At 37.3% G+C, this 27,126-nt stretch overlaps 1 protein-coding gene and 1 long non-coding RNA gene across 2 annotated transcripts; both read right to left on the bottom strand.

The window, feature by feature from the left end:
• Positions 1–280: 280 nt before the first annotated feature.
• Positions 281–5,410, bottom strand: LOC142098675 (uncharacterized). The gene is made up of 3 exons (XR_012678387.1): positions 5,317–5,410; positions 2,380–2,461; positions 281–311 (listed from the first exon to the last, which is right to left on the bottom strand). It is a non-coding gene; the product is annotated as an uncharacterized LOC142098675 (long non-coding RNA).
• A 5,034-nt stretch (positions 5,411–10,444) lies between these two features.
• LOC142098492 (uromodulin-like) lies at positions 10,445–22,761 on the bottom strand. The gene is made up of 5 exons (XM_075181335.1): positions 22,732–22,761; positions 20,474–20,585; positions 18,412–19,224; positions 12,706–12,810; positions 10,445–10,686 (listed from the first exon to the last, which is right to left on the bottom strand). Exons 1-5 carry the CDS (start codon positions 22,759–22,761, stop codon positions 10,445–10,447), a joined length of 1,302 nt encoding a protein of 433 aa, XP_075037436.1.
• Between the last annotated feature and the right edge of the window lie 4,365 nt (positions 22,762–27,126).

Raw genomic sequence — 27,126 nt, forward strand, 5'->3', positions numbered from 1 at the left:
CACGGATGTGGGAAGTGCCTAGGGATAGAGTCTAGCTCCACTTTTACTTTACAATTCTGGGAAATGGCCAGCCTGTACTTTTTGTGTAAATTCTGCATTGATAAAAATGTATAGTCTACTGTATAAATACAGATGAAGCAATGATGATGTTGATTCATTGTGGTCTCTAGTGGATGTCAGCAGTAAAATATAATAATGTATTTGCTGATTGCCAGTATTTGTATTTTTTTTTGTAAGCCAATTAAATGCTCACTGTGATTGGTGCATAACAAATGACATACCATTCTGGATAGGGTTTGTGGATAGGTCTGCTGTAAGAAAGAAAAGAAAATGTATTTAGAGAAAATGATACATACCTCACAACATTTTGATATGACAGATTATAACATGCCTGACCCAGCCAACATTCTTGCTTATTATTTTGGAATTGTTGATAGCTATGTAATATATAGTGTGAAATAGGATTAATCTTATTATCATCAGCAGCTGTTTAAATAGCGCCACTAATTCCATAGCTCTGTATTGAGAACTCGCTCACAGCAGTACCTGCCCCATTGGAGCTTACAATCTAAATTCCCTAACATACACACAGACAGAGAGAGAGAGACTAAGGTCAATTTAATAATTAGTAATAAAAAAAAAAAAATCAGCTGCTAAGAATCAAAGATAGACAACATGTGTGTCTGAACTGCAGCTCTCAAAAAGAGATATCTGGATCATAAAAGTCATTGCTCTTTTGCTTGGACTACAACCTGATTTTACAAAGTACTGTTGTTTTCTTTGTTAGTGGGACTGCCAAGACCGGAAAAATCAATACACTCAGAAACAGTGGCCAAAGCAAACACCACTAACCCCAGGAAAGAAGAATGATAAAATGTACATGACTTGTTGATCCAGAAATCTTGGTATTATAAAGAACTTTATTAAAACAATGGATCGAAGTGGACTTGGATTTGCATTCTTAGGAAAAAAATTCCCGAGGATCAGTGATACAAAGATCAAAGAGGGGGTCTTTGTAGGAACTAAAATAAGAGAACAGATTCGAGATGAGAGCTTCGATGGTCAGTTGAATCAGGCTGAAAAAGCTGTATGGGAGTATTTCAAGAAACTTTGCCGTAGCTTCTTAGTAAAAATTAAGACAGACTATGAAGAAATAGTGGACAATCTTTTAAAATCTTAAAAGATCATGAAAATCCATCCAAATCTTGGAGCAGTCAGTGATGAACATGGCAAACAGTTCCACCAGGGTATTTTCAAAATGGAAACCGGTATCAGGGCAAGTGGGGGCCAAGTATGCTTGCTGACTATTGATGGACCCTTAAAGCGATGCTCCTTTGGCAAAATACAGCAGTACTTCTACAATTTAAGTAAGTTAATCATTTACTATCTATGTATTGTTAATTAACGTAATATTATAAACTTTAATTGAGTGTCACTAAAAATCTTTACGTGACAGAGACATTCTAAAACAATGAATTCAGCACGTAAAATACTATTAGAATCACCTATATTCACTCCTGTGACAAAAAGTAATAACAATGTTGGTAACCATTGTAGCTTGTCCCGGGACATGTTGACCCCTCTCAATTTCATATTTTTTCTATATTGATAAGCTGCATGGTACAATTCCTAAAATTCAGTATAATGAATGTGATTTTAACTGTCTGTCCTTATTTCATTCACTTTGCAAATTTAATACTCTTTACAGATGAATATTTAAAGGATAATCTCACCTCAACTTCATCAATCTTTAACCTAAGGCACAAGTAACTTATCTCACCTATTTCCACCCTGTACTAAATTTTGACTTTTGAGTGAAAATACTCTTTCAAAAGAAAAAGAAACAGTTCTATAAACATACTGTAATGAAAACTGTAGTGCTATCTAGAAGTATAAGTATATAAGTTTAACACATCACGGGCCTGAGTCATTAAGAAGAGGAAAGCAAAAAAAAGGAGTAAATTTGATTCTGGAAGAAACATGTTACAATGCAAGGGGTGCTAATTAGTTTATTATTTTGCACATAAAGAAAATACTGGCTCTTTTGTCATGTGGCACACAAATACTTGATAGCTTTATTTTTACACTGAAATGTAAATTTGATCTAGGACATGTCCTACCCCAACTATAAATCTGTCCGCACATTTTTAAATTACCACCCCCCTCTAATGTAACATGGTTTGGCAAAGTGCAAAGTTACTCCTTTTTTTGCTTTGCTCTCCTTAATGTTTTTAATGTAGATTCAGTTATAAATTGTCCATGGGAATTATTTTAAGAAATTGGAAACTATGATTTGTAGAATGCAATTTGCTGTTATGGATTACATTTATGGTGTGATTTTTTTTTAAATAAGGAAATAAAAATAAGTAGTAAACATACCTTGTTTAATTACAGGACCCAAAGTCAGACTGTTTTCCGTAGCGCTAATGTCAGTAGAGAGAGCCCTCATTCCTGTGCAGGACTGAAAAGACAAGTGCCAATGCTTAAGTACTCACTAAAATAGATTCATATCTCAACAATATATATATATATATATATATATATATATATATATATATATATATAATATTGGGGTTCAGTTTATTATGCTATCTTAAAGTTTATTAAAATTGCAGGTGTTTATGATGTAAAGTCTAACTGTACACACCCTTCATCCTAAGTGTTCATAATTCAACTAATACTTCGTGGAAGCACCTTTTTCTTTTATTATAGCAGCAAAGTCTCTGTCAACTATGCAATTCTATCCCAATCTTCCCTGCAAAAAATGTAAAGGTCCACCAATTTGTGAGAGGTGCCTCCTGTGCACATCCCTCTTTTGGTCATTCCATAGCTTTCAATGAGATTAAGGTCTGGGCTCTGACTGGGCCATTACAAAACTTTGATCTTCCTTTTCTGAAGCCATTCCTTGGTTGACTTGGAGGTATGCTTTGGATCATTATCATGTTGGATAATGAAATTCCTCTACATATTCAGCTTTCTATCACAGGACAGCAGGTTTCATGCCAAAATATATTGATATTCATTGTGCTATTCATTATGCCCTCTATCCTGAGTAGAGCTCCTTTCCAAAGTATGATGCTGTTCTCTGGGAGATTAGCTGTGTTGTCTTTGTGCCAAACATATTTTTTAGAAGTAAGGCCAAAAAATCCAATCTTGGGGCTAGATTTACTAAGCTGCGGGTTTGAAAAAGTGGGGATGTTGCCTATAGAAACCAATCAGATTCTAGCTTTCATTTATTTAGTACCTTCTACAAAATGACAGCTAGAATCTGATTGGTTGCTATAGGCAACATCCCCACTTTTTCAAACTCGCAGCTTAGTAAATCTAGCCCTTGGTCTCATCAGACCATAAGACGTTTTCCCACACAGTTTGGAGTGATTTCATGTATTTTTTTTTTTGCTGAATTTAGATAGGCTTGCATTCTCTTTTTTGTGAGACATGACTTCCATCTTGCCACCCTATCCCATAGCCCAAGCATGTGCAGACCACAAGAGATTGTTGTCACATTCAGGGAGTGACCAATTCCTATGATAAATTCCTGAAGCTCCTTTATTGTTACCATAGGCCTCTTGGTAACCTCCCTGATAAGTTTTCTCCATGTCCTGTCATCAACTTTGGATGGATGTCCTAATTTTGACAATGTCCCCTTTGTGTCACATTTTCTCCAACCATTTGTTAGGAACAGCAGGTAACTGCTGCTTTCATTTTGGCTGCTACAGTGTTATTGTCAGGCTGGGTGTGATCACATGAGCTCCACTCACCTGCAGCTCAATCTAACACCTGCCCTGATTGGCTAATACTGCCTTCAACACCCATTAGTTTCACTGAGCCTTTACCGGTTATAGCGTTCACACGTTTCCTTCTCCGTTCTCCTGTTGATGAGTTTATTCTGCTCCTGTCCGATACTTAGTTTTGACCTCTGCCTGTGACCTGACCTTCCCTGATTGCTGCCTGGACTGACCCCTTGCCTGTTGTTTGACCTTGCCTTTCGTATGTGAGACCATCACCCAGTCGCAGGATCGCGGTGCCCGCTATCGGACGCACTTGTGTCAGCGATGTTTCACCATCCAGATTGACAGATCAATTTTGCACCTTCCCTTGCACTGTGTTTCACCCCAGCTCCATTCTCTACTCTACATTGCTAAACTGTTATACTGGTGGAGTTTGGTACTATATCCTATTGCAACTCAGTATATTTTGGTCCAGGTGCATCCTGCATCCCTGTTGCCATTGAGATGTCTGCTCAGCATCCCGCTGCCAAGTCCTTTGTGGTGCCCACCTATCTGAGTTAAGTTATCACTGCTCGAGAATAAGTTCTAAGGGCAACCGAGTACCGGAGAACATTTCTGGTTCCATGGGAAAGGGGACTGCTAAAGGTGAAGCTCTCGTCAACAGAAGGTTCTGATAACTTAACTCGGGTTAAATCACAAGCACTTTTATTGCTTGCGAGTGTATACTAATTGTCTTTGAAAAATTGTCTATTTGTTGGTATCAGGGTAAGATTAACGGTTGAATAATTTATCTTGATTTCAGTGTTTACATCACAGACACCTGCAATTTCAATAAGGATGCACTGATTTTTTTTATATCCACTGTAGCTCTCCATAGGTAATGATATACAGATACATTTATGGACATGCTCTAATGGCACCCTATAACCTTGCTCATGTCCAATCCATGTGAAAATGACAGGTGCTCAGCAATGTTATTCGTGTGCTCCTTCTGAACTAGGATGCAGGAAAAGCAAAATACAATCCTAATGATTATCCTTTATTTATGCAGAAACAATATATTTTACAGCACTAGAGAAATGTGTTCAGACACATCAGTTCCTCATCAGGGGGAACTTACAATCTAATTTTCCAACATCCACCACACACACACCATGGGGTAGATTTACTAAACTTTCTGAAGAGGAAATGTGGAGGGTTTGCACATAGCAACCAATAAGACACTCACTATCATTTTCTTTAATGTACTAGATAAATGATAACTATAATCTGATTGGTTGCTATGGGCTACACCTCCACTTTTTCTTTTAAGAAGGTTCAGTAAATCTGACCACATATCTAGTTTAGTTGGAAGCCCATCAGAATCAAACCCAAGGTTAGAAAGCATTGTGATGCTACAATGCCAACCACAATTCTAAAAGCACATTTTTAGCCCTTTGAACCTTAATCATGGCATCTTATTAATGGAAGGTGATGATCTTAACAAAAAAATAAGTTGTGCAAAAACAAAAATATGCATGCGTAACATAATGCCCATTTTTCTTACAATGTAGTAGTAAATTTGCGTTATTTGGCTTGTACTCACAGGTGTGCATGTCTCACTTGTCTTATCACAAATATGAATGTCACAGTGCAAATAGACAACATTTGAATCCTTGACATATCCGAAGAGCTGGACTGAAAACTGTCCATTCTGAGAGTTTCCATTTGCAATGACATTAATAGTGGAGTCCTGCTGGCTGGGGCAGCTGTAAAATAACATTAGGAGATAACAAGATCATTTTCTTGATTTGGAATTTGAATAGGATTAAACATGATATTGACAATGGTCACATTGTATTATAGTCTTAGCTTAGACTCCATAAAATAAATCAGACTTTCCTGTGAAAGACATACCTGTTTTTTATTATATCATATTTTGCTGAGGAAGATGCATTCTTTGAAGCTGTAGCATAGCAATTTTTCATCAGTATAGAATATTGAGTGCTATCTCCTGATGTTAGAATGATTCCAATGTACAAAATGGTTTTGGATGTCAGTAGAATTTCTGAGCCCTCATAGGGTGTTCTGTAGCTTGAGTCTTGATAGAAAGCCATAGTTACCAATAGATGTCCTGTTCCTTCTACACTAACATCAATTGAGCTGCAGTAAAAAATAATCTCTGTTATTTTATGTCATAATCAAAATATTCTCAGTGCTGTGTGAATAATGTAAGAATGCAATAATTTTTTTTGTCCGTCAACCACAGGAGGAGGAAAGTAGAGCAAACAAATAATGGAGATAAAGTGGATTAAGGTCAACTGACTTAGAGAACAATCAGCAACTAATGGTTGTTGCAGGTAGAATAACGGTTTGGCGGTAGAAGGTGGTTTTAGGAGTATACATAAGGGTAGAAGTGATGTGAATTTTATACTGATAAGAAAGAGGTTTAGAAAATACAGAGTGAATGTTTTTCAATGAACGTAAAAGGGAACCTGTGTAGTCGGTACAGATAAAAATTTGATTGTAGGTTTGTGCATTAGAGAAAACAACACTACGTAGCTGATATAAGTGATAAAAATCTATTAACAAAGAGAGGAGTTCAACCATTATGATGAGGGATTCCTTTTAAGACTCTTTAACAAATTACAGTAGTAAGATCAAACAAAGTCTTGAAATTATTCTTTTTATGCATTTTCTGCACTCTCCTGCAGTTTCTTCAGAAGTAAGATAGGCATATTGAACCATAGCTTATAGGTGAAAATTTTTACCAAAGTCAGGTAATCCAATAAGAAAAGAAATTTATCACACAGTTGACCATGTCCTACACTATGAAACAAACATCCTACTTAAAAAATAAAATCGGGTGCATGGACAACAAATAATATTCTAAAAATATAATAAATAGTTCAAGAAGAACCGCACAACAACTCCACAATATTAATAATGGGTACCAGGTCAAAATGAAAATACACATGTACTTATCCAAGTAAGACTTGGAGGCCAGCACATCACATAGAAAAAGTCTTTGAATGTATATATAATTCAAAACATAAATGCTCCATTCTAATGTCCATCGCAACAAGTCAATCTTAGACGACCGTTTCGGTGCTGCTTTAGCACCTTCCTCAAGGGCTGCCAAACAGATAGTGACTACAAACCAGTATATAGAGGCAAACATGTGCTTAATCAAGTATAAACATACACCCTCCTTACATCTGTGTATAAAGCATGCACATTAAACAATAAATGAACACAAATCATACCCACAAAAATAACAAAACAAAAATAACAAAGCAACAAAATAGCTCAATTTGCTTGCCTTCATCAGGGTCTCATTGTCTACATAGCAGGTATACTAATGAAGATGTGATATTCTACTTGCAAGTTCTCCTTTTCACTTTCATTCATAAATTATCTTTAAGTTTCACCTGTACAACTATCTAGCATTTCTTTCTAATATGCCATGTATGATCAACCAAAAATACAGGTGAGCTTTGATTTTCTTGAGACAACGACAGCATGGAGAAAATGAGCGCACACTGTAAGTAGTGCCACAGCATTTATTTCAAATAAAGTCCCTCCATAAATTATTTTCTCGGGTCCATGGTCAATTAAAAATGGACTGGGTAATCACAGGTTTCTATCAGGTGAAATCAACTACGTGTGCCACATTTTCATAATGCACAATTCATAAGCACTTTCTAGTAGATAAATTCTTTGTGCAATAGCAAGGAACATGAAGAAGAGTAAGTCAATAAATGATGCTGAAGTTAGGTTCCTAGTGCAAGATAAACAAATGCAATATTATAAAATGTAATTTACAATCTGCAGTGTTGTGCAATGGGGAGACAAATCAAATATACATTAGTTTGATGTAGGGATACAATTTGAAGCTAATGGAGTGAAACCCCTTCTCACAAGAGCTTACCATTTAATAGATGTATAACAATATTAGTAATTATTTATATTAAATGCACACTATTACATAATTACCTTGAAAACGGCATCACTGCTGTTTCAATAGAGAGCTGCATGTCCAGAGGGTATACACAAGAATAATCTATACTGACAATATCCTTTCCACCAATTGAGTCCATGGATATGTAAATTGTATTTTTGTAGGTAACATGTGTTTTATTGTTCTGTACAGTGAAAGGAATATTGTTAATAAGAACATTACCATAATTTTCTTACATTACAATTATACTATTAGTTAAAACGGCACCAACAGGCAGTGGATGAAGTTGATAAACAGATAAAAGGTCAAGGCAATTAGTAAGGTTAAAGGGTCAGGGAACAAAACAAAGGTTGGCAACAATATATGAAAAAATAGATAGAATCCCTGGTCACAATAAATAACTTTTAATAGATGTCTAGGGGATGCCAGACCAGTAGTTATATAAGCACATTGCACCAATTGGAGCACATGTCACATAAGGGTCCAATGAGCACCTGCCCACAAAACCATACCCACATAATCCCTCAACATGGCCAATAAGGTGTGCGCACACTAAGGAAGATGTAATAATCTAATCTATTCTGGGTAAGAATCAAATCTATTCCTTCTGCACTAGTTAACCTTCCCGTGGTAATGTCATGCTTCTCAAGAAAAGCCATTGCAGACAATGAATGGTCATAATTCTGCCTCAGGCCTAAATATACTAGATATAGGAGATTAGTAAAAAATGTTTGGCATGTTCCAGATCTTCTCCCACAAATTTAGATGCATTGCCGTTGCAGGGGGGAATAGGGCCATTTTCTCTTGGCCTACCAGGACTTTCATTAGCAATGGAACCTGGATAGCAACTGCCCTAAAATTTAGATCTCACCTCCAAGGGCCTGATTCATTAAGGATCGTATCTGGCGATTTTGTACGTTGTGAAGGAGCGGTCGTTCCTGAACGTGTCACCAGCAATGATGTCACTTCGATGCGGTGTCAACTTGCACATCTTTAACGCAGATTGCGCAGGTGCCAATTGACACATGTGCAGTAGCTAATTACATGATGCCTGCTGTGTTTTTAGAAAGTCCTCCAGCCCCTGATTCCACCCCCCCGCCCATGGTTTGGTTAAAAATATCATAAAAGCGCAATAAAATTTAAACCAAATGTAGAATTATTAGAAAAATATTATTTTAAGTTTTAAAGTTAGTTTTTTAATCATCTTTAAATTTATTAAAAAAAAAACTTTAATATAAAAATATTGTTCGTTTCCCAAAACTTTGTGTGTGTGTGTTTTTTTTAGCTATGAAAAATGTGTAGTGACGCACATTTGTACCATAATGAAAGGTCATTTGGAACAAAACTGAATATCTAAAATACATTTGTCCCTTTTGACTGTATATTATCCTCAACACATTTTTTTTTTATCATAATGAAGTGTGTCATGGGGTAGCAGGGATAAAAAGTATAGTAATTTGTCCCCTATTAGTGTGAGAAATGAGGTACAGTTTGTCTGGGTGATAATGGTTTTCCTTTCCTCACACAGTATATGGTAGCACATATAATATAATCACACAGTATATGGCTGCACAGCCATTCTCCCTCTATCATCATATCATGCAATATCATACAAACAGCAGACCAGTCATACATCATCACAGAAAGGGTTAATGAGCAGGGTTATTATGAAAGTAACTCAGATAATAAAACCAGAGAGTAAGGTTTAATATTTTATTTATAATTTAATGTAATCGCACGTCTGTGAGTTCCACTGCCAATCGGCAATACAAATATTATATGGTACTCATGCGTACGTGTGCCAGTGAATTAACTAGAGGGGTGAAGAAAACTCAGTGGTACATAAGTGACTTTACTACTGTTGTCATCAAGGAACATTTCTTTAGATCCGCCTCTTGTTGCATTCGGGCGTGCGTTTACCCGGTTTATGTGCGTTTTAAAAAAAATGCACATTGCGGTCAGTATGTGTCACTTAATGAATGAAAATATAAATGTTCTGCTCTTTCCACTGTGATCTTGGAAGCTAGCATCTTAAAAGTTTGTCCACTATTGGATATACTTCTCCCTCATTATGACCTTAAACCCCATTTAGCAAATAGGAATGAAATAAATGTAATCACTATCAATCAAAATAAACATTAAAATAAATGCATAATTGTTTTCTTGTGTGTTTACATACTTTTAAGACAAGGAATATTTATTTGTATTTGTTTTTTGTTTTTTTTAGACAAACAGGGATTTCTTTCTATTTTTCTTTACAAAGCTCCTAAGTGGAAAATGGTAAAAGTGAAAATAAGCAGGCATAAAACTGAGTGACTGAATAAAAACTCAGGGTATGAATTTATGTGATTTTATAAATAGAATGATTTTGCATGAAATAAATACATTTTTGCATAACATTCCTGCAAAATGGGTAATTGTCAAGCAGAATAGACCATACATATATAGTTATATCATGCTGGGTAGACAGCTGGGATGAGATAAGGAATGTTTTTACTGTTTTGTTTTAAAAAAATACATTATGCTAATTTGTTTACTGATTTATTCATTCATTTGATATTTTCTTTCTCTTTTTATATTATTATCAACGTTCTTTTTGAACCTTATCATTAATAATGGTGCAATGCAAGCTGCCATTGGCTGCCCTATTATACAAGCCCAATGTCACTGACAACCTGAATGGGATGCTATAATGCACCAACAAGGGACCTAGAGTAGCACAGAATATAAATCTGGTTCTGAATATATTAGATTCCATGTATGCAGAATGCTCTTAGATTAAACGAAATCCACGGGAACCACTTACCACCAACTGATTTCCGCAAACTCCGTTTTTCAAGACGGAAACCACTGTTATGAGATTTGTGTTGTTAAAATCAGAAAATCCTGTACAGCTCTTGTCTCTCAGGTGTACGCTGTTGGTGTTCAAATTGAATCTTTGTAGACTACACTTCTGAAGTGACGCTTTAATTTCCTGATTTCCACATGTTAGCTCAGGAGTTAAGTCTTCCAAGGCTAAAAAAAAAAAGCAAAATATTAAATATTGTGTTCCTGATTACTTTTTTTTATCAGTAGGATTTCATAGCATTCTTTGGGGTCTATGTAGGGAAAATATGAAGGAAAGGACTGGGAAAAATGTAATGTGCACTGACTTATGACTTAACAAATAAAAAAATAAGTGCAAAAATAAAAGCTTCTGTAGCAGTTGACAATTTATTCACTCAACTCGGTGACAATGAGAGATGTCGAATTGTGTTTACTTATGGCAGGTTCTAAAGCATAAGATGAAAAAAAAATCATCATAGCAAAACAGATGTGCTGAATGTCTCATGAATGTAAAATAGTAATAATAATAATAACATCAATTAAAACATTTTAGATTAGTTCCGCTTTAGCAGGCTGCTTTACTCCCTCGACCCCTCTCCTGAAACTGCTCTACTTAGTCAATAGCCACAGTAGCATCCATAAGAATGCTGCCACAATGTTCAGCTGCATCCCCGATGAGGTGTCATCAGGAAAGCACAGCTGTATACATGTGGTGGCATCCAATTGACTGTCACTGTGGCTATTCCATAAGTAGAGCAATTTTAGAAAGTGGAGACACAAAGGAGTTTCTGCAGTTCAGGCAAGATGTCATCTTTTACTTCTTTGTATTGGTGGCAGTATTTTGTAGAACACTGTAAGGGCCAACATGTCATTCTTGGACCATAAGAGTTATGGGGGTAAATGTATTAAACTGTGGTTTAATAAATTTGTGGTTTTAAAGGTCGTGAAATCGACAATTTTTGGCGATTTGACGGCCTTTAAAAACACAAATTTATTAAAGGCAAAAAAACGGAAAGTTCTGCCTTGAATAAAATTGTTGTTTTAAATATGGCTGTCAAATCGGTTTAATATTGTGTTTCTTTTTCCTTGAAGGCTGTTATGGTCACAAAAATATGGTACAAAAAATCCCTTCCGTTTTGGTGCAGTTGTCAGTATGAACTTGTATGTGGGAAATACAACTCCCTAATTAATCACAAATTTGGACATTACATCGTACGACATCTCTCTCTTTTTTAAGTTGAATTGTGTGGATTCTGCTACTTATTACCAGGTCAAGAGTGATACTTAAGATTATTGTAGAAAGCTCCACTTTAAATAGAACTGTGGAGCAGTGCACACATTTTTTTGATCAGATTACATTACTAGATTATTTCATTGTGGGACCTACAATACAAAATTTTGAATGGATTGAATAAGTCAGCTGGCCACTGACCAATCAAGGTTCAAGTTGATATTATTCTATGTTTATGTAATCCCAAATAGTTAATGCTTTGAGTATTTTTGCATATTATGGTGATTTTTATATATGCTGATGTTTCAATGTAGAGTTCCTGAGATTTTTAATTGTATATGATTTTTAATAAATGTTTAATAAATTTATATAATCAAATATCCACAAGTTTCTTTGAAATTTAGTGGCACAGAGTGCGTGGTTGCATTATCTGCCATTTTGGTGCAATGCCTGGACCACGGAAACAGATGATGCATGTTAGAAATGAATGGTGCCTAGGGCTGGTTAATTTTCACTAGCACTTGCTTCTGTGAGAATTAGAGCCATCAAGAGGAATTTCAGGCCCCAGTACAGTAACTTCTTGGGGGGCTTTCCATAGCCACTGAGGGGGGCATGTCCAAACCATATTAATGGCTCCTAACACTGCACAGACAGGCCAGGGCCCCCAGACAGGGGTGGGCCCCAGTACTTTGTACCTGCTGCCCAACCACTCGGCGCCCTTGGTGAGAATACAATGGAGATAAAAAAGAAAAATTGCTAGTGTAAATAACCCTTTCTAATTACCCCTCATTATAATCCATCACTGTCTTTATAACAGCACTTGACTCACAAATATTGTTTGTACAAACTATATTTCACCTCCAAATCTGCTGTAAACAATTCAACAATTCAATGTCATGGCCCTGTTCCACACAATTTCATCAAGGAAAAATGGACCGTGTTTTGTGTTCTTTACAGATAGAATCATTTGAACATACCAGTATGATTAGCAGAACTTTTGCAGTAGCAGCTGTATCGTCCACCAACTAGTTTACATTCTTCATTGTCGGCACATGAGCAAGAATCTGCAACTGTGGCTGGATCTGAAATGAAATAGTCTTTCATTATGCTTAATTAAAAATAACTACCAAGAAACATAACTAAATGAAAGACTAAAGTTTCCATCTATTTTTAACGGGTTAAATAATAAGTTGGCACTGACCAAACAGCAAAAAAAGAGTAACAAAAACTTAAAAATAACTGAAACTTTTTTGTCAGTGCATCCTGTTAATACATTAGCATTTTTCCATTAGCCAACATAAAAGAAAAAAAAGTCATTGTATTTAGCTACAGACTTTGTGAGGCTTTCTTTAATACTTAATTTATTAGTGCCATGACTATATTATAACAAAGTTGTGGCTGTCTATGCGCATTACTTTTGTAGTAATGTTGTGTATGTGATGAAACGATGGGTTAATTCAGGCCTGGCAAACTACAAGTCCCAGCATGACCTGTCAGCTATTGGCTGGCTATCTACTGGCAAAACATGCTGGGGCTTGTAGTTTCACAACATCTGGAGAGCCACAGGTTGCCAAGCCTGGGTTAATTTCACCTTAGCAAGTCTGCACCTCGTTTCTCAAAAAATGTGGGTATAAAAACTTCTCCAGCCTTTTGGTTCCACAGACTCCCCAATCATGTTTTTAAATTGTATATTTATTATGGTTATGTTTAAACTGGTATATACTGAATTTCTATGTCTAAAAGGGCATATACACATGCAGATTAGTCCATTGTTCACCAAATTCATGCATGAATGGGCATTGCATCGGGAGGGGGGGGGGCATGGTCTTTGCCAGCGGCAGATCCAGGGGGGGTGATTGGGACGATCCCCACCTCTAGCACATTGCCACCTCCAGTGCAATGAAACAGTGCCTCGATCCCTGCGCCCTCCTCCTCACTGACTTTCTGCATGATGTCATAATCAGTGAGGAGCTGCACTGAGAAGAGCAGCTGACATAAAAGAAGAAGACAGAATAGAAAAAGACAATAGGAAGGTAAGTAGTAAAGCATAGTGTGATGAAGGGGGTCAGTGTGATAAGAGGCCACAGTGTGATGATGGGGCACAGTGTGATGATGGGGAACAGTGTGATGATGGGTGAAGTGGGTCAAACATATCTGTTATTTGTTGCTCTTATTGTTGTGATTTTATAGCTATATAGTATTTTGCTTAAAATAAAGCAAAGAACAAACCTAAGCGACTTGTATTCTAAAACACAATCATTTGAGGGGGGGGGTCGGGACTAGACAGGGGGAGGAGTCAGGATACATCGATAAAACGCCCCCCCCTCCAAAGAAAAGTCTAGATCCGCACCTGGTCTTTACTTAGCTGTGCATCTGTGTGTGTTAATATTATGGAGTGGAAAGGTCCCACAGATATAGTTCTTTGTTTAATTACAGATGATAGCAATATGTATGTAAATATAATGTCTCTGGATTCCAGCCTCCCCTGTTTAAGCAAGCTCCATGGAAGCCATTCTGCTGTACAACCACAGAACAAAATCTGTCTCTATTTGCATCAAAAGTAAGTCATCTGCTATCCCTTTGTCTGCATGTTTACCTATGAAAATGTAAACACTGAAAACTACCAATCAGGCAGGCCCTAGAACTCCACAGGGGGGCATTTCTAACTTTTAAATATAGCTCCCAGAACAGAAAGATGGCATTCACTACCCAGTGATAACTGAAGTCAGACTTTTGTTGATATTATGGTTTCTGCCAGCTGTCAGGGAGGGACAAATGGTTCCTGGAGTACTGTTTTTTTCCTGAGCTCTATCCAGGACTTGTGGAACTGTGTGCCATATTCTCTCTCTACATTTCCATTGGGACATTGTTTTCGGTAATGCTTGAGGGGAGGAGTACATCAGATGGTTGCCACTTTATGAAATACAGTTAAAATTAAATATACGAAATGTTATAGTTCTTATATATGATGTCATTGCACTTACATGTGTGCATCGATGTCCTGTTTGCACCCATGATGACAACTGTTGAGAAAGCAATTTCTTCCACTACAGACACAGCATAGCCTCACAAAGTCAGTTAAATTAAATCATTTTCATTTAATACATATATAAGATCAAGGAGAGTGAGTGGATAAATTTGGAGGCGATCCTTTGCTATGTTCAGTGGCACTACTAACTCTGACTCTTGCAGCAGAGACAAGATGGAATGATGAGTGGCTGCTCACCTCCTTTCAGAGAAGGTTTCAAGATTCCCTTAAAGATGAGCATGCTTGCCAGGACCTTCCAACCTTCCTGGAAGGATTAATCGCCATTTGCATTCAGCCTGACATCCCCATTCAGGAGCATCCACTTCAGCGAAAAGAGATGGTTAGTCACCGTCTCCCATTAGCTCACCAGCCACTGATGATCTGTGCTGTGCCAGCTGGGCACTCCAAGAACCCTAGAAAGGTTTTCTTTCAAAGGACGAGAGAACTTGCAACTGAGAGATAGGCTGATATCTTTATTGTGGTCGCAGAGGCCACTGGAAGAAAGAAGTCCCAGAGTTGGAAAGATCTTAGCCACCGGGAAACTGTTTCGCTTACCAGAAACAGGAGCCATATTTGATAAGCATTAGGGCAATTCTTCCTCCATGTTAGTGTCTCCATTTTAAACTGTCCATTGCCCTCAATCGATTATTGATTTCTGCAGAATTGGTAGAGCCGTGCAGTACCTGGTGCACTGGAGGGCTACAGTCCTCAGGACTGCTCTTGGATTCAATCGACTGATGTCCACGCACCACTCTCCCCAAATTGTTCAGGCTGCATCCTGGCAAGAGGGTTACTTTTTGAGTCTCCTCCAAAAGGGAGAACACTGTGAGGATCCGCCGCAATGCCAGCTACAGATGACATGTGGCAATGCACCATCAACAACTACAGCATGTGAGAATCCACAACAATACCAGTTAAAGACGTCATGTGGAACCATCTACACTGACAACTGCACATTCTTTTTCACTTACAGCAATCAGGACTTTGCTAAATGTAAAGTCAATTAAGGCTTAAAGGCCACAGCTGTATGCAGTCTTTATAAGGCCCTCACTCCCACCAATCTTTGCACAAGCAAAGTTGGATTTTCATTTCTCTGCTGATGCTTCAAGAGCCTTGTTTTGCTTTCCTGTTTATCGACCAATTCTATTCCTCATGATTTTACATTCTCCAACCCATCCACTTTAGCTTTGTCCCTCATGATCCATCCTCTCAGGAATAAATGGTTTCGCTAGTCGTAATGATCTCTGATAGCTACCCCAACCAAGTGGTTCTCTCCTGGGTGTAACAAGCTCAGTGACCAGGGAAGACTCCTAAGATTTATAAATATAGTCAAACCAGGTGCCAATAGTAATGTGCAGAGACATATATGGTACCAAGATTAAAATGCAGAACCATAAATCAGTGGACTCCCTCTTTCTCCAAGCTTGTGGCCCAATATTTTGTAGGATTTACTGGTTGAAGAAATGGAAACATTTTGGCCCTATAGTCCCATATTTTAATTCATCCAAAATCGTTGTCACTTCTGCTTCTTAAGAAGCTGATGTACTGAGGCATTCCTATTTCCTGTATATACTGAAATCTCTTTACTCTTCACCTGTCACGTCTGAGGATCTGTCTGTACCCAGACTGGGTTGTGTCTCTGGAGCTGGACTGGTAACTACGTGGACAAAACTGGGTGGCCTGATAATGTTCCTCTGCATATAGTGAATGGACTGGTGCAGATGGTGGTTACACTAGCAGGTGGGAGCAAACAGAAACTGAATTGCTGGACCGTACTGGAACCGGAATGCTGAAAGAGGATTGCTGTAACCGGAATGCTGGAAGAGGATTGCTGTAACCGGAATGCTGAAAGAGGATTGCTGTAACCGGAATGCTGGAAGAGGATTGCTGTAACCGGAATGAAATCGGAATGCTATAACCAGAATACTGGAAGAGGATTGCTGTAACCGGAATGCTGGAAGAGGATTGCTGTAACCGGAATGCTGGAAGATACCAGAGTGGATGGAACCAGAGTGCTGAAATAGACTGGAGGCAGAAAGCAGACTGCCCTGTAAGAGCTGGGTTAGTAGCAAGCTAGAATGACATTTATAAACATGAATCTGCAGGGTTGCCATGCCAGATACAATACTTTTAAATGTGATATTGCATGAAAGGCAAAAAAGCATGAACACAGAAACATTTGTGACAGTGAAGGTCATGTATGGAAAAGTACTTTTGTCTCACAATCCCATTGCAAATGTTCCCCCATTGTTCCCCCATTTGTTTAGCAGTTTGCTGAATATAATGTCCCAAAACCATCTGCAACAACAAATGTACTTTACTCAGATTAACAACGTTAAAAAACGTGATAATAACGAACAAATATTAACCTGTTAGTAAAACAAAACTAGAGGTCAATAGCAATCAGCCTGACATTCCTGACACTACACAAAAGTATGACACAAATGATTTTTAAATTGTGTTGGGTTGTGAAACCCTGAGAACTATTTTGTTGTAGATACTACTTTACTTTTACTTTTGGACAAACTTTAATATAGCTTAATAATTTGTCAAGACAAAATTCTAAGTAGTAAAATTGACAAAATTGTCAGAAAAAATATATATGCAATAGTTGGCAATGCTGATTGCTGATCATTTATTTATAATGCAATCATTGGCATAAGATGTGGGATGAACTTTTGAAAAAGTATGACAATGTTAAGGTTTCAACTCACAAATGATTTTCTGAATAAACAGAGCTGTTAAGAGATCAAAACGGCTAAATAATGATTTTCATATGAAAGCACAAAATGTACACTATTCCTCATAGCACATGAGTAGTAGTTTAAATATTTTCGTATTCTTATTACCATGTAATTAAATTGCCTTTTGTTTTGGCATTGTCACTTTTTTGTTTATTTATACATTTATTTATTTATCTTGAATGCTAGTAAGGATGTCACAGATCTATGCTAGAGGTTTGTGTCTCTCTGTGACATAGGGTGTGTGCAGGAGCAGGCTGGGCTGGTGGGCAGGGGGGCATCTGCTAGTCCTATAGTGGGCTACGTTGGGCTTGGTCACTGGGCCACCTGCATTTTTTTCCCATTAAAATAGGCTGGGCTAAAATTTGCCAGCCCTCCCCTGGGGAGGGGCAAATGCGGAATTTGTAGAGGGGGGTTTCCACACCACGCCCCCAGTGGGCGTGACCAGCATGCATGGGGGCGTGGCTATAATTTTAGACAATGCTCGGCTGCTCTCCAACTCCTCCTATCCCCATAATATACATGGACAATGCTGCGTGCACTACTGTTAGGTACATGCAACTCTCCCTTTTCAAGCAGAGCCGTGTTAAGCGGGGACAGGGTCCAGTCAATAATACAGTGCCCCAGGCATGGAGGGGGGTTTCCAGGCACTAGGTTACTGGCTATAGAAACTGAGACAGAGGAGTGTGAGATGAAGTATAGAGATAGACAGAAATACACTGTGTGAACAGCTGTGAAATATAATATCTTTGTCACTTTGGTATGAATGGGACACATTTTTAATAAAATATGTTGTTATCTCTGTCACTCTTTGACATCACTAGCCACCAAAAATAAGGACATATTTTAAAGTTGTTTACAGAAATATACACACCTCTTATTTATTATAATTATTTATGATTTTATTTACTTACCTGTACAATATCCAACATAGTATTCTGTAGTTCCACTGAATTTATAAATATGATAATCTCCAGGACAAGCTTTAATCTGTACATTTGATGTCAGGTAGCAGCAATTACCACTATTCACAGCACAAGCTGTTCGGTTTACAATTCCATCTGTGGGATTAGGGTGTGTTCCATTTAACCACATGGGGCTCCTGGTGTAACAATGACCTTCAGAGGGACAAGACTCTGCCATGCGAATTCCTCCACTGCCCACAAAACGGTACCATCCGTTAAGGTAATAATCAGAACGTCCGTAATAATAATAATAGTAGTAATAATAGGGGTATGCAGAATATGATGTGCTTCTGGTAGGCTCATTCAGGGTGGTATAGCTGTTGCATGGATCAAGACAGGAATGGGACCCATTGCTTTTAATGCATTCTCTAGCAAACCCACATACTTCCTTTGTGCATTCATCTACTTCACAGTAATATCCGTTTCCATAATATCCAGCTGGGCAAGCGCATGAATATGATCCATAATTATTGTAACACGTGGCAAAAGCATGGCAGCTGTTTAGTTCTGGTCTTGAACACTCATCTACATCTACGCATGTTTTATTTTCTGATATAAAACCGGATGAACAGGCACAGTTGTATGAGCCGTACGTATTGATGCAATAACCATTATTGCAAGTGTAGTAGTAGTAGTAGTAGTCACATTCATTAATATCATAACATGAATATCCATCACCACTGAAGCCCTCATTGCAGACACATGTATGGGAAAACACGTGTTTTCTACACGAAGCGTTGATGTCACACTGTGAGCAAATGGCTGCAACAAATAGATCATAATTAAACTTAGATATATGAGGTCAGATTGAAAAGAATTTGTAAAAAAAAGAGATGAATTGGATTATGTGAATGAAATCAGAAAACAGTTCTAATCATCACAATAACAAAGATACAATAATTCTAATAGCCAGACTTCTCTTGTTAATACCTAACTATGTAATAAAGATGGTGTTTTTGGTATAAAACAAGAGCATATCAGTTTCCACACTATCCAAAACTAACTAGACTTAACTACTCCAACTCATTACAGTCTTATAATTCTAGTTAGCTAATTAAACTATTAGCGATAGTAACTAACTTGTTTAAAAAGAGAATGTAAATTCAGCAAGGAGTTTAGTAATTTATATAAATATGCATTTATAATGATAAAAGATTAGGTGATTTCTAGTATCCACTTTATCTTCATTATTATCTTTGCACGGATATAGGATCTATAGCAGGGTTACGTCCTTCCAGATAAGGTTTTGTGTTCTATAATTAGGAGCATACCTATAACATACTAAATTGCATTTAAAAAAATACTACTGTCTTTACCAACACTGCCCCCAGCATCCCCGTCTGATTACAATGCATAGCAGTGCTCCTCACAGTAACTTCTGGATGATCAATTTCTGTGTGTTTGACATAATCATGGAATAGCAGCAATTATTTATGTTGTTTTCTGGTTTTTGAAAACTTCCAGAAAAAGGGTACAAGATCCCATACCTGTAATTCATTGTAGCATAGCAGTGCAGGTGGACTAATTTTACTGTCTGTCCCCTACTTTGTGTCTATAGCCACCTTTTCTCAATCTAAATTATACAGTTCCGCATATAGTGCCCTCTCAGCCTTTTGTATTGATCTTGATCTGTACATATCACCCCATGTGAACCATTCTTATATTGACCAATTGAATATCCCATGCATTATTTAAAGATGTAATGATATGTAGAGATATTTTACATTGATATGGAAAACAACCAAATTATCATTTAAAGGATATGTCGAGTAACAAATACATTTTACCTACCAGCCCACCTCCCTCAACAAGCAGAAATCTGGGGGCCTCATGCCACAGTCCCCTGCAGTTTGAGAGTACTCACTTTTGTTGATACTGCTCTGGATCCCTTTCCTGCATCATCAACAACAGAAATTAAAATTAAACAAAATAACTCTGTTTTTATTTCCAACACAGGCGCTGATGATGGAGCTAAAGCTCTGGGCAATTAGCCCCTGTGCTAGAAACAAACACAGCTCTGTTTGCATCTCCTCTTCCTTCCATCGGTGGGGGGTGAGTACTCCAGAACTGCACGGGTCTCTGGCACGGTAATCCATAGTTCTGCTAGTTTGACGACAGGTAGACTAAAGAGAAAAAAATAGGTTTTTGGGTATACATAACCTTTGTTTATAAGGAGACATACTTACATGAAGTGTTGACATCTTAAAATGCAAAAAAAAAAAGAAAATTACCATTTGCATCAAAAGACAAATATTATTTTAAAACATCATTATTTCTGCATTAATAAAGTAAAAGACATTGCAATAGATAAAGCCACTTATTCAAAACTTGATTTGATCTTAGGTGAGTTGCACAAAGATAGGTAACAATGGGATTCTTAGGGGCTGGTCTATGAAAGAGCAAAACCCCTACTGCAGGCAAAAACAGGCTTTGCTGTAAAGGGATAACAGTTATTGTGGTGGTATAAAAGATGCAATGTCTGTTCTCTTAACATCAACTCAGAATGGAAGTAACAGATGAGAAAAAAAAATTGATTAAAAATATATTTTTTATATGTTCTGATCTCTGTAAAATTATTTTGAATTGCGGAAAATATAGCATATCATTTTATTTTTTATATTTTTTTAAATCAGGCTTCCACTTTCCAACATGCACCAGGGGCCTGATTCATTAAGGATCTTAAATTAAGAAGTGTCTTATTTAAGTATCCTGGACAAAACCATGTTACAATGCAAGGGCTGCAAATTAGTTTTCTGTTTTGCACATAAGTTAAATACTGACTTTTTTTTCATGTAGCACACAAATATCAAATTTCAATGTACAAATAAGCTATCAAGTATTTGTGTGCTACATGAAAAAACAGTCAGTATTTAACTTATGTGCAAAACAGAAAACTAATTTGCACCCCTTGCATTGCTAGGACTTTATACAAGCTCAGCAGAGCAGATTAATTCCCTCCAGAGCTACTCTCATCTCACTGGGTAGCTTTTAGCAATGATAAAATATTCATAAATTGTGACAAAGATAATATTTTATGGCTGTGATAAGTGTCATTTTAATAAACAGGCCCTTAGTGTGACAGAGAGTTCCAGATATTCTTTTTGCTTTATTTTATTTTATTATTTTGTGTTATTCATGTTGTGTATTATGTGGTTCCACACATACAGTATAAATGTATTTATTTATTTTCAAAGGGACATTTCATGTTTTTTTATGAATTAGTATCAATATATTACTGATAATATTTTTATTGATATAGACTTTGTTTATTTTTATCAACGGACACTAAAGAAACAGACTTTATGGTGGCCACAAAAAGGATCTAAAAACAAGTTAATTTATGAATATCATTTAAATTAAGCTTCTATTCAAATGACTTTCATTATACTGCACCTCTTTTATAGAAGTGCAGTATACTCCTGTGCTGATGTATGCAGCATAGATCGTAGAGGCTGACCCCTGAAGATGTTATTTTAATTATAACCAACTAATGAAATATTGCTTTAACAGCATATGAAATATTCCCATGCATCAGTTGAATGGAGTCCTTCTGAGTGCATGAAATTCAAACATCTCTGCACATGTGCAGGTCAAATGTAAGGAGACACAGAACAATTGTAACATGGCTAAACAGATACACAACATCCAGTTTAAGTCAATCAGTTTATACCAGTTTATACCATATTTACAGTGCAGCAGTTATTGTACTTTGTGTTGTTGTTAATCATAGTATCTTTACAGTGTACATTTCTGACTGATGATAGCAGAGATGTATTACCTAATAAAAAGCAGGACTGGCCCCAGAAGAAATAGAAATTGCTGGTCAGGGTCCATGCAGTGAAATGTTAGGTTTGAAGTAGATAGAGGCCGATGAGAGTTGGAGAAGAAAAGGCAGTAAGAGTAGAGAAGTGAGCGTATACAACCACATAAAGAATATAGTAGAGACACCTAAGATAGAGGAGAGAGGATGACAGTGCGAAAAAAACAGAGAGAGAAAAATGAACGCATGGTGAAGGAAACACAACAAAACATTATGCTTGTCCTGCTTTAATAAGGAATTACTTTTGGAAAAAGAATATCTCAGACAAAGGAGTATTGCAGGTTTACTAATCAAGAAAGGTCCTAAGCAGTGGCGGGACTACCATTGAAGCAGCAGGTGCAGTGCACCGGGGCCCATGGAGATAATGGGGCCTGCTGCATGGCAGATGCAGAGGGTGGAGGCCCCGGTTCCCTCCTCTCCGCCTCCCTGCACCAGGGCCCACAACTCACTATTTCCGCCTCTGGTCCTAAGGGATGCATGTCGTGATATAACTATCACGTTTTCAGTTGATGTGTTAATAAGCTACAGAAAAGAGTAAGGTCAGTCAGTGATTTCTTGTCTTATCTCCCTTAACTTATGTTCGTAGCCTTTGTGATAATGTGTCTGGTAAAAAGTGAGAGGCGGCCATATATAATAAACCATATTCGTTTGGGGTAATTGCATATTTTCTAGTTATTAGCTGGATTTAAAATGAATGTAATGGAAATTACTTACTTGATGTGCTGTTAGCTGGAAAATAAGAGAGAACAAATAAAAAGTCACAGAAAATATTTTAATGCGTAATAATTGTAACTGCCACACCTCCCATTGGAAAGCTCTAATTACCTAGAATAATGCAACACAAATGACAAATTATGACAGATTATAAACCTGTTTATTGATAATTTGTATTTTTTTGCATTATTTTTAAAAGTTTTTTTTATCATATCTCAATCTCTAAAGCTTATAAAACTTATTTTCCCTCTCTAAACAATACTTGTCGCTATATAGATGTAAATTGTTTCACTATTATTGCATGCTTTTGCTAACCAGTAATGAACATATAGTAAGGAGGAAACAGACATGCATTGAGTTCCAGAAAAAAATGCACATGCTTTCAGTAAGAAAGTAGGGTTAATAACTATTTTTTAATATAAATAATAAAACAATATAAAGGAATGCTCTGCAAAACAGGCACCAACTATCAGGGCCGGATTAACCCCAGGACTAACTGGGCTACAGCCCAGGGGCCTCGGGTATCCAGTGGGCCCTTGACAGAGCTCAGCAGCATTATTGGCGCCCCTGGCCCGAGCAATGCTGCTGAGCTCTGTTACTGCAGTCCTCCTTCTCCGGTGCTCAGTAATCTCCTTACTGAGGAGATCTAGTGAGAGCTTCATGAGATCTTCTCAGTAAGGAGCTTACAGCGCGGAAGGAGGACTGCAGTGACAGGAGAAGGTAAGCGCTTGGGGTGGGGTGGGGCGGTGGGCGGCTAACAGGTGGGGGCTCACGAGAGGGCGGCATTCGGCTAACGGGGGGGACGACAGGCTGCTAACGGGGGGGGACATCACGGGGGAATGGGGGCCCCCTTAGCCCAGTGTCCTCCATTCCGTTAATCAGGCCCTGCCAACTATTCTTGATGGCAACAGTATATAGGTTGAAACTTTTAACATGATCCATTTCAGCTGGGACACAATGTGCTGTTCCTGTTTTTCCCTCATAATCTAAAACTGCTGTCATCTGGGATGAACAATTATTTTGTACATTAGTCATTTAATTTAAATAACAACACATAATCCCATCAAAATTCAAGTAAGGAAGAGTAAGAGAGCCTTTAAATTTACTCGCAGGCAGCCCCTTAGTGAGGAAGGAGTTTGGCAGCTATGGACTCTCCAAAAGAGTGTCCCAGACAGAAGTATGTTCAAAGGGTGCTTGGGAGAATGAGAATTTAAAAAGGTAAATTATAATTAAAAAATATAAATAAAATAAAAAGAATGATAATCATAGCAATAAATACATTATTTGTAATTTTATTTAAAACTGAAAAACAAATGATTATCACAAATTAATATTATTAGGTTAATAATCTGTGTTTGTAAAGTACCTTTAAATCCCAAAACACGTATAGAATAAGAACCGGGTCCATAAATTTGCATTGTCCATAGTCCGATACTGGGATTTTCCACATAAAATAATGAACCCCAGGATTCTGACAAGATACTTTTTGTATCCGCCAAATTACCTAAAAAACAGAAAGTCCTGGAAATTTTCTACAAACTTGAACTGAATTGTCTATTGTATGACTCAACAGTAACAAAAGTGAATAGGCCCAGTAGTACAATAAATATGACTGAATCATTATAATAATATCAATTAACTAGGCACCAAGGGCCTGATTTTGAGTTAGGAGCAAAGCAAAGAAAAGGAGCAACTTTGCACCTTGGCAAAACCATGTTGCATTAGAGTCGGAGGAAAATTTAAAATGTAGGGACAGATTTATAGTTGGGATACAGCTTGTCATAGATCAACTTTAATTTCAGTGTAAAAATAAAGCTATCAAGTATTCGTGTGCTACAGCCAGTATTTTCCTTGTGAGCAAAAAACAAAAATAAGTCAATTTGTACCCCTTGCATTGTCTCATGGTTTGAACAGGCGCAAATTTGCTCCTTTTCTTTGCTTTGCTCCTAATGCAAAATCAAGCCCCAAGAGTTCAAAGTTTGGAGGTGACTCTTTTAAAAAATAGTTGTTTTTATATAGAAATTAATATATTGGTCACTTTAATAAGAAAAAATGACTGGTAATATGATAATTTTGCATAACAAAAAGTATATAAATGTAATTGATTAGTGATTGCATGTATATGAATATATAATTTATGGTGCATATACTCACAATGCCAAGGGCGGCATCACCTCTAAATAGAGCCCTTTTAGCAGTATTAGTACCATTGCTCGACCCATTGGTATCAGCATTTAAATTGAAATGTGAGTGCAATGCATATCTATCTACAATTACTTGCTTTGGATAACTGGTGAAATGTATTTAACAAAAAGAAAGACCTATACATCCGTAAATAACTACAATCCAGCACCCTCTCTATGCCAAACTGTGATTAGTTGCTGTGGACTATACATTAAATTGAAAAGCATTGAGGTTTTAAGAAACCTCAATGTCATCCTTGATGGATTAAAATGTGGTGGATGAAATGAATGAGCAATATCACACAGCCATTGCTGCTCAGTCATTTATTTCAGTCTCCTGGGCAAAATCATGTTATAATGCAAGGGGTGCAAATTAGTATTCTATTTTGCACATAAGTTAAATACTGACTGTTTTTTCATGTAGCACACAAATATCAACTTTAAATTTCAGTGTACAAATAAGCTATCAAGTATTTGTGTGCTACATGAAAAAACAGTCAGTATTTAACTTATATGCAAAACAGAATACTAATTTGCACCCCTTGCATTGTAACATGGTTTTGTCCAGGAGACTGAAATAGGAAGTTTCTCAAGTTAAGATCCTTAATGAATCAGGCACATTGTGTGTAACTAAAAGGGTAATGCAACTGAATAGCATTTACTTAACTAAAGTATCAAACATAATTAGACAATGGGCCTGATTCATCATGACACGCATACTGAGTGCAACCTGTGTGTGGTATTAAACGCATGTATTTCGGCTTTGTGCACTCCGAATTTATCAAGGCACAGATCTTAAGATGCGTGTGCCGTTGAATTCGGGTGTAGAACTGCGGTGCTCTACTACACAAGACACTGCATGATATGTCCAATGCCTATGTGGAATAAAAATTCGCCAAAGAACGCACAGGAAAAAAATATATATAATTAATGCCACACGTTAATAAAGGCATTAATGATTAAAAGGTAAAAGAAAAAAAGTTTTTTTATTTTTTTTTACTCTTGAAAAACATTTATTAGGATGTTCTTAATGTCTAGTGAAAATACAATACAATTTTACAGTTGCTCCTGATTGCAAACACGTTATAGCATGCATACTAGACTGTCATCACTGCTGACCAGTATTTAGATTAGCCCTGTGGATGGAGCAAGAGATACGGCAGAAAAACAAGTAACTTTGAGACGTTTACAGTTTGATTTGCTGCGTGCGCTTGAGTTTGGCATGCATCTACTGTATATTGACAATGGCAAAGCGCCTCTTCCCCTTCCTGTTCACTACCAGAAATCGTAGAGTAAAGAAAGTGTCTTTTGTGTTCAAAGACAGAGCAGACAGAGCTGTGTTCATGAACGTATCTCCAGGTTCTGGGCATGCGCAAAATGGTTTTGCGTATGAAAAGCTCAAAATCAGCAGATACGTGCCTTGATGAATCAGGCCCAATATGTTTGTTAGGATATTGGGACTGCCTCTTTAACTCTGGTGACCATGAATCACTGACTCTGTATGTTGTCATTACTTCTTCAGTTGTGGTGATCATGACTCATTGCACAACCGTATCATCATCATCATCATCATGTATTTATATAGCGCCACTAATTAATTTAGGGTGTGTTTCTCTCCTGACCCGATTAGACCTTTAGAGTTTAAAACCCCCTCCTGTTCTATGCAATCTTAGTCAGTGATATAAGTTACTCTGGACTCCTGAACAGCCTGTTCTTTGAGATTCTACAGTTAATGGTTTCTGCTTCAACTCTGACTCTGTACCTTGGCATCCAGCTTACTTTGATTTCTTCTGTGAGTACTGCAACTGGAACAAAGAACTGCTTATATGAAACAATTGTTTGCTGGCTAGGAAAGGAATCTTTCTACATCACTCTGCCTGTTGATTCTGTGAGCACTGCAGCTTGAACATGGAACTGCTTATATGAAACAATTGTTTGCTGGCTAAG

This window comes from Mixophyes fleayi, chromosome 7, assembly GCF_038048845.1.
Source record: "Mixophyes fleayi isolate aMixFle1 chromosome 7, aMixFle1.hap1, whole genome shotgun sequence".
Taxonomy (NCBI): Eukaryota; Metazoa; Chordata; class Amphibia; order Anura; family Limnodynastidae; genus Mixophyes; species Mixophyes fleayi.